The sequence below is a fragment of the Priapulus caudatus genome, unplaced genomic scaffold, assembly GCF_000485595.1.
Source record: "Priapulus caudatus unplaced genomic scaffold, Priapulus_caudatus-5.0.1 Scaffold47, whole genome shotgun sequence".
NCBI classification, from domain to species: Eukaryota; Metazoa; Priapulida; class Priapulimorpha; order Priapulimorphida; family Priapulidae; genus Priapulus; species Priapulus caudatus.
The window spans coordinates 192,368-200,182 of record NW_014577108.1 but is presented as its reverse complement, the minus strand read 5'-3'; the positions used below and the strand labels follow the sequence as shown (position 1 = coordinate 200,182).

General features: G+C 44.7%; 1 protein-coding gene across 1 annotated transcript in view; it reads left to right on the top strand.

Annotated features, from left to right (window-relative positions):
* The window catches only part of LOC106820792 (plectin-like), a gene marked incomplete at its 3' end in the record, with an annotated part of 87,897 nt that extends 81,085 nt beyond the window's left edge, over window positions 1-6,812 (top strand). The window contains 5 exon segments of the mRNA XM_014825362.1: window positions 3,850-3,965; window positions 4,377-4,483; window positions 4,946-5,065; window positions 5,954-6,049; window positions 6,679-6,812. Coding sequence (XP_014680848.1) covers window positions 3,850-3,965; window positions 4,377-4,483; window positions 4,946-5,065; window positions 5,954-6,049; window positions 6,679-6,812 — 573 coding nt within the window.
* Between the last annotated feature and the right edge of the window lie 1,003 nt (window positions 6,813-7,815).

The following is a 7,815-nucleotide window of genomic DNA, read 5'->3' as shown; positions in this document are numbered from 1 at the left end:
TCCTTGTCTCTTCCTCCCGCTTTCATCTACCCTCTATCTTTCTCTCGTTCGCTGGTTCTCCCTCTCTCTCTTTCTCTCGCGCGCGATTTCTCCACCTCTCTCGCGCTCTCTCTCTCAATCTATCATCTCTCTCACTCATTCTATCATTCCGCTCACGCGTTCATGATCCAGGTATGTGGCGTGCAGACAGCTCCCACCCGCTGTCTGTTCGCAGAGTGATATGTACGTGTACAAACTCATGCGGTCGTAAAATGCGCGTTTGGGGTAGAGGACAACTTTCTTGAATAGCTTTACAAGGCGTTTCCTTGTCTGCGGCCGTTGTAATTAATGTTATAGAAGTACCTAGTCGAATATGTTAACACTGTATGTTAGCAGTAGTTTGGTTATAATAGGCATTACTGTAGCAACGATTTTTTGTTGGTCTGTGGTAATAGTGGTTTCAGTTGGGCTCTTTGGGGTATTAGTTTATGAGAAGTGCCCGCCTGGTGTTTGATGGTTTTGGTATATTTGTTGTTACTGTTTTTGTTGTTATTGTTGTTGTTTTTGTTGTTGTTGTTGTTGTTGTTGTTGTTGTTGTTGTTGTTGTTGTTGTTATTGGTGTTGTTGTTGTTGGTGGGTGGTAGCGGTGGTGGTGTCGTTGTTGTTACCACTGTCATCAATGCTGGTAGTGATAGCGACAACGGCTGTGGGTAGTGGTGGGGATAATGATGATGATGATGATGATGATGATGATAATGATGATGATAATGATGCTGATGATGACAGTAGTACAGTTGCAGCAATGGCAGTGTCCCGGTGATGGCTGTGCTTGTTTATTTTACCGAAAACTGCCCAGCCAGTCACTAGTTCAGTTTACAGGTCTCAAACACCCACGGTAGTTGTCTGTCATCGCGACACCAGCTAGTGCATGTTTAGTTTTCACGAGCCAGAAACCTCAGCAATCGTCCCCACGCATGCGGCTGAATGCACCCCTGTTTACCCAGATTCGATTTTAGTGGCTAAATGCATTTGCTCAAGGTGCAAACTCCTGCCACTCTGGGTTTGTTTTTTCTGCAAACCACGAATATAGCCACACACACATAGGAGCACGTAGGTGCGTGCGTGTTGTGTACTTGTGTGGTGCAGAGGAGCACGTGAACTGTATTTTCAGGAAATTATTACTGATAATAAGCGAAAGATTAATTACTTGTCATTTCGTTGAATACGTTGTCGTTTCGCCCTCCATTGCTTGTATTTATTAGCTCATCTGACGAAGTCAGATGCAGCTTGTAGAATCGCATGAAAGTCCGTCCGTGCGTCCGTCCGTCAACAGTTATGGCACAAATCTTATTTAGTTTCATATCTTTATATTTATGATCTTGTCAATAAATTTTTGACTAATGTACCTCCAAAATGTAATTGTCATAAGTGTAAATAAAGTGAATTGGATTGAATTGAAAGAGCGCAGAGAAACATTACGACTGTGGTACTGGTAGTGAATATTATAGAAACGTTCCAAGTGTCTGCATCGAACAGCATCGCTCATAGGGTCTATGTCCCCCAGGGTACTGCGGGAACGTACCCTGGGTACGGTCCAGTATACCGAAACGTACCCTGGTAACTATTCGATATGGTTAGGGTTAAGATTAGGGATAGGGTTAGGGGTAGGGTTAGGGTTAGGGTTAGGGAGTAGGCGTAGGCGACTCCCTAGACTCGTTAGTGCAGTAGGCGAGGTACGGTCTGGCATATTAGATAGTACCAGGGTACGTTCCGGTATACCGGACCGTACCCAGGGTACCTTCCGTCAGTACGCTGGGGGACATAGACCCTCTCAGCAACAGCATCAATAGTCCATAATAGCAAATTTCTATTATGGACTCTCGGCAGCATGTGGCCCAGCCCAGCTTCACATTGTGTGATTGGTTGGTTGGTCCGAGCGTGATTAATCTTGGCACTCTGCCAACATTCTGCCATCCCTCCCTACGTGAATCATGTGTGTTATATGAAGGTGTGTCGGTGGCACCTGCTGCTGTGTGTGTGTGTGTGAACTGTGGAGTACATACCGATGCGGTGATCCGTCTGTTTGCACGCATGTATTTATTGCACAGTTCTTTGAGCTTGAGCGTCTTCGTCGTTCGTCTTCTCGTTCGTTGTTCTTTGAGCGTCTGATATCATTGTGATATCACTTGTAATGCCCGGCGCACACGTGAGTTATTTGACTCAAATAAAATGACGCATGAGTCATTTTACTCACGTGTGCGGCGGATTTTCGTTGAGTAATTTGACGCATGCGTCATTTTACTTGAGTAAAATAACTCACGTGTGCGCCGGGCTTTAGTCACGCACGCACGCACAACACACAAACACATACACACACGCACGCATGCGCGCACACACATACGTGTATATAATATCAGGAGTGAATAGATTAAGTCACAGGGTGTGAGCCATAGAACATAAATCCAAGTTTTCGTGAGATCTAATCTAGATCGTCGTTAGCTCCCAGGCACTTGTTCGTGGCCTTCCTTCACACCGGCGTGCTGCTGCTATTGACCTTCTCCGTCTGTGTACCCATTAACTTCATTTCTACTAGCATTTAAGGCGCAGTCATCAAAAGCTAAAAAAAAACTTACTGAACAAAAATGAGTTCTGTGATGGTCCAAGATGATAAAAAAAATCTTTGTCTGTTGGGACAAACAACCGAGTACAAACCGAGTAAAAACAATAAAAAAAAACATTTGTGTTCATTCACTCCTGATATCATCAAAAGTAAATACAAACATTCGTAAACAATCACAAACAATCATCAACATTTGTGTTCATTCACCTCTGGTAGCAAGTATTCCTAGTGGGTTAGCCGTTGCTGTGGTAAGAGAGGCGTGTAAGGGGGCGGGGGGTGGTAGCCAGGGCCGTAGCTACCATTAGGCAATAGGAGGCAAATGCCTCCTACAAAATTTCTTCTGGGGCCCTTAAGCGAGCCCCATACCCCACGCCCTATTGGCTCGCTTCGCTCCTTGTTCTTTAACTCACAACATTTGCCTCCTACAAAATTTACCTCTGGCTATGGCCCTGGTGGTAGCAGGTGGTGTTTGCTATGTTCTGTTTTACAAAGGTCAGTAACGTGTGGGTAGAGCATGGGTGGATGACTTAGACACACCCGTGCTCTTGGTCGCGCCACCAACTGTAACAAATCACCAGTTCTAAATACCAAAGTTCTAATTGCATTGCAATTGCTGCAAAGTCTAGAATTGGAATGTGCTCGCCTGAAATTCTAGCTATGCAGTAAAAGGGCCTGCGGTCATGAACGATCAGTCAAGGATCCGAGCAAGGTGTTCATTCTGACTGATAGTGATAATAGAATTCAGATTCCACGAGTTTTATTGTGTCTGGATATTGCGTGACTTTCGCACGTCTTTGCCACGTATGGTAGTTAGGTACTGGTTGGCCAGATTCGATTGCGTGAGAACGAAAACAATTATAACTTGTTAATTTTTGTTAACTAAAGTTAACATAAACATTACATAAAACCTAACACAATTAATAAAAAAATAATATAACATAAAAATAACTTAAAACCATATAACATAAAAATAACATAATTAATTGTTGTTGTTTTGTTATTTAATTTAACATTTTTTATTCATTTTCTGTACGTGTAGGTAAATGCTCTCCTCTGTGGTGAAATGCTTTCTCGAATAATAACTTCGATGTGTAAGCAGAGTATTTAAGATATATAATTAACCGTTGTTCTTCTCCCTCTCCGCAGGCCGGACCTGTTAGATTTCAAGGAGCTAAAGTCAAATAATAACTTTGTTGTGTAGCAGAGTATGTAGATATATAATTAACCGTGATTCTTCTCCCTCTCCACAGGCCGGACCTGTTAGATTTCAAGGAGCTAAAGTCGATGCCGCCACGAAAGCGGTTACACGTTGCATTCACGATAGCAGAGCAACAGTTTGGTGTGACGAAGCTACTAGACCCAGAAGGTGAGGGGAAAAACACTCTGTATGTACCTGCTGTGAATGTCAGAGACACAGGAAAGATTTAGCGACCAGATTTGGTTTATAAACCATCTTCGGTTTCATAAATATCGTAACATCTTTAAAAATATGTACAAATCAGTGAAAAGTCAGTAATGGTAATCAAAAGTAGAGGTAAAAGAGGTGTAGGTATTAATCACAGTGATGTTTAAAGTTAAAATAGAGGGCGTCACTGTGCAACGTAATGACGTGAAGCCTCGATATTAACAAGCCATCCTAATTATTAACGTAAACGTAATTAAATTTAAATTAAATTAAATTAATTAACGTAATTGCTGAGATAAATTAGTGGTAGGTTGTAGTCACGAATGGCGAGGCTGTTGAGGAGATGTGATATTAAAATGTGTGTGTTTTCAGACGTCGATGTCGCACGACCAGATGATAAGTCACTGATCACCTACATCTCATCACTGTACAACGTATTCCCTGATATACCTCCTCCTCAGTACTCTCTACAGGAAGCCGTAAGTACAACGATAATACATCACTAGGTTTTACCTTCTCTCTCTCTCTCTCTCTCTCTTACTTGCTCTTTCTCTCTGTCTCTCTCTCTCTCTCTTGCTCGCTCGCACACTCCCTCTCTCACTGTCTCCCTCTCTCTCTTTCTCTATTTCTCTTTCTCTTTCTCTCATACACACTCTCTCTCCCTCTCCCTCTCCCTCTCCCTCTCCCTCTCTGTCTCTCTCGCTCGCTCGCGTGCTCCCTCTCTCACTGTCTCTCACCTTTTCTCCTACTCTCTCTCCTCTCTCTCTCACTCACTCTCTCTCTCTTTCTCTTTCTCACGAGAACTCGCCTTCTCCCTCCAGACTTTACCCTTACACCTTCTGTGCCATCTTTTTCTGAATATATACATTAGAGACACATACTGCTCTGGGACACTCTCTCCTATCTGCATTAGTGTATAAACCGCCATTTCTTTTCCACAGGAGAGGCAGGCTAAGTACGACGAGTACAGGGAACTAGCGCACTACATCCAACGTTGGAACAAGGAAGCGACTGCGATGATGGTCGATCGAAACTTTCCCAACGCTCTCCCGGACATGAAGGTGAGAGCGGCGGCCCTTCTTTACTGCAGCAGCTCTTTGCTATTAAGTGGTTCACGCGTGACGGCATCATTGGCGATTTATATGCTCAGCTCTTAAAGTTAGGGTCAGGGGTAGGGTTAGGGTTAGAGTTAGAGTGAGGGTTATGGTTAGAGTTAAGGTGGGGGTTAGGGTTAGGTCGTCCGTAAGGTCACCTTATCATAATCTAGGCTATGTGCTCCGTAAAGCCTGGGACAAACCATGCGAATAAACCGCACGACCGCACGTCTGCAGCGAAAATATTAAACATGTTTGATCGCTGCAAATTTCGGTGCGGATGAAATTCGCAGCGAAGTTCGCCCGCGCTTGAGCGGACACCATGCGAATTTCGCTGCGATTTTAACAATCGCTGCGGACGTGCGAATAAATTTGCGTGGTGTGTCCCCTGCTTAAGAGAGCAGAAATCCTCGCCCATTCGAAGTGTGTTAGAAAAACCACAGCAGCGTAATTTCTGAAGCCCAGAATCGACACGAGAAAACGAAGAAGAAACAAAGTGGGAGGCGGGGATACTTTGTCTCGTCCCGGCAGCGAATTTTTTCCTGACCCTTTCAGCAAGCACAGTGTACGTCACCAGTGTAGCGAGCCAGATTTTACACAGCGTTGCTGTGCATTGATTGTTTAATGGCGAGAAAAAATAGTATGGCCTCGGCGAGAATCGAACCCATGAATCGCCAAGTTTATTACGGTTTGCAAGTCTAGCCACAAGTGCACACAGCTAAAGTGGAAACTGATGACGTCAGAAGTCGATTTTGATTGGCTAAATGTTCACTGTGCTTGCTGAAAGGGTCAGGAAAAAAATTGCGCATCCCGGCGAGAGCGTGGACTCTGATGACGGTATCGATTTGATTTCAGAAACTGCTGCAGGAGTTTAACAAGTTCAAGGCCGAGGACATTCCTCAACGCCTGAAGGACATTCGCAAACTGGATATTCTGCACAAGGAGCTAGACGTAGGTGGAAGATGGAGATCAGCAAATGAAAGAAATGTCGATGCACCGAGTCGCACTGCAGTCTTGGCTGTCGTTGCGTCCATCCCAGATGATCCTGTAGCTTATTAGAAGCTTAATTTATAACCACCGTTGCATTGGGCTTTCCAGTTTGTGTATTTTTCGATAGTTTACGTTCCCACAGATGGCGCCACTATGTCGTTGTTAATGTAGTGAGGCTAGGGCTTCCGGAAAGTGGTCACGCGGACCTTAGACTGCAAGTACAGCATTAGACCCATTGTCAGAAACAAAACTAGTCCCAACATTAATCTTAACATTAACTTTTTCTCATCGAATTTCGACAGAAACCTGGTAAAGTTAAGAGTTTCTCATACGCAGCAGTGAACACAGGTCCGGTCAACGAAGACACGTTTATATTAATGTTAACTCGTAAATCACACAAAGACATAGAAGGGCAGTGCATAGAGGTACCCGTCTACGAAGAAAAAGTCAACGTTAAGTTCAACGTTAATGCTAATTTTGTTTCTGACAACGGACCCCTGAAGCCAACGGCGTGGCAGCGGTGGAGCCGAGACGCGGCGGCGGTGGGGCGGTGGGCTGACGTACGTCTGTGTGTTTGCGTTTCTGTGCAGGCGATGGGACCGGGGAACGCCGGGCAGTACGAGGTCGAGTCTGAGCTGAAGTTCAGCGTCATCAACCGCAGCTGGAACCGCCTGATGGTCTACACGCAGGAGCGCGAGATGTCCCTGCACCACGAGATATCCAGGTGAGTCGCCGCACGTCGCCACGGTTACCGCGAGGCGATCAGCGTCGCCGCGGTTACCGCGAGGCGATCAGCGTCGCCGCGGTTACGGCGAAGCGATCAGAGTTAAGTCGATAAGTATTGCCGAATTAGTTACCGTGAAGTAATGCTAGCGCCCTTGTTCGGCTCGGTTTTGGAACTCTTTTCGCAAATCGAGTATTTGGTGATGTAGGTGCACTAATGATATGATAAATGTAATCTAAATATATCTGTTATAATACGGTTAGATGAGAAGTGCACTGTAAGTCGCGATTTTTTGCTACCTGAGTATTACGAAGCTAAAATGTAGCAAAATGGCGTGGGGAATTAATTATTCATCGTGGATTATTGCGCGGAAGATGATGAAGTGTGGTATTCGCGGCGGATGTCTATCCTTCCCTCCTCCTCCTCCTCCTCTTCCTCCTCCTCCCCTCAGTACCTCGATCCTCTGTGTGTGTGCAGCAACCCCAGGTGGCAGTTATTGTACAGTCGTGTAATGATGCGTGGGCTGATGGATACACGCGTGTGTCGTGGCATATAGACAGGAGTGAATAATAATAGATTATATATTAATTATATTATTTAACAGTTATTCGCCGAAGGCCGAGGTGAATCTTGTTGAATAATCTCAGAGACGAAGTCGAGGGGATTATTCAACAAGATTCACCGAGCCTGAGGCGAATAATTGTTTTAGTATCATTGCCCGATATTTGGTACTTTTGGGGACAGCATTTTCTTTAAATTTGTCAATTTCGGCTTCTGTAACATTTACAAATCTAGCCGCCATTTTTGGCGCCACTACAATGTAAACCCTAGAGGTGATTATCGAAAAATAATCACCCAGGTCTCGACCAATCAGCGCGCAGGATTTCCTATAATCACTCGGGTGATGAAACTGATGATACTAAGTATTATTATTCACTCCTGATCTAGATGTGAAGCCTGTGTGTGCTGTATTTCTCGCTTGGTGTCTCACACAAGCACAGCA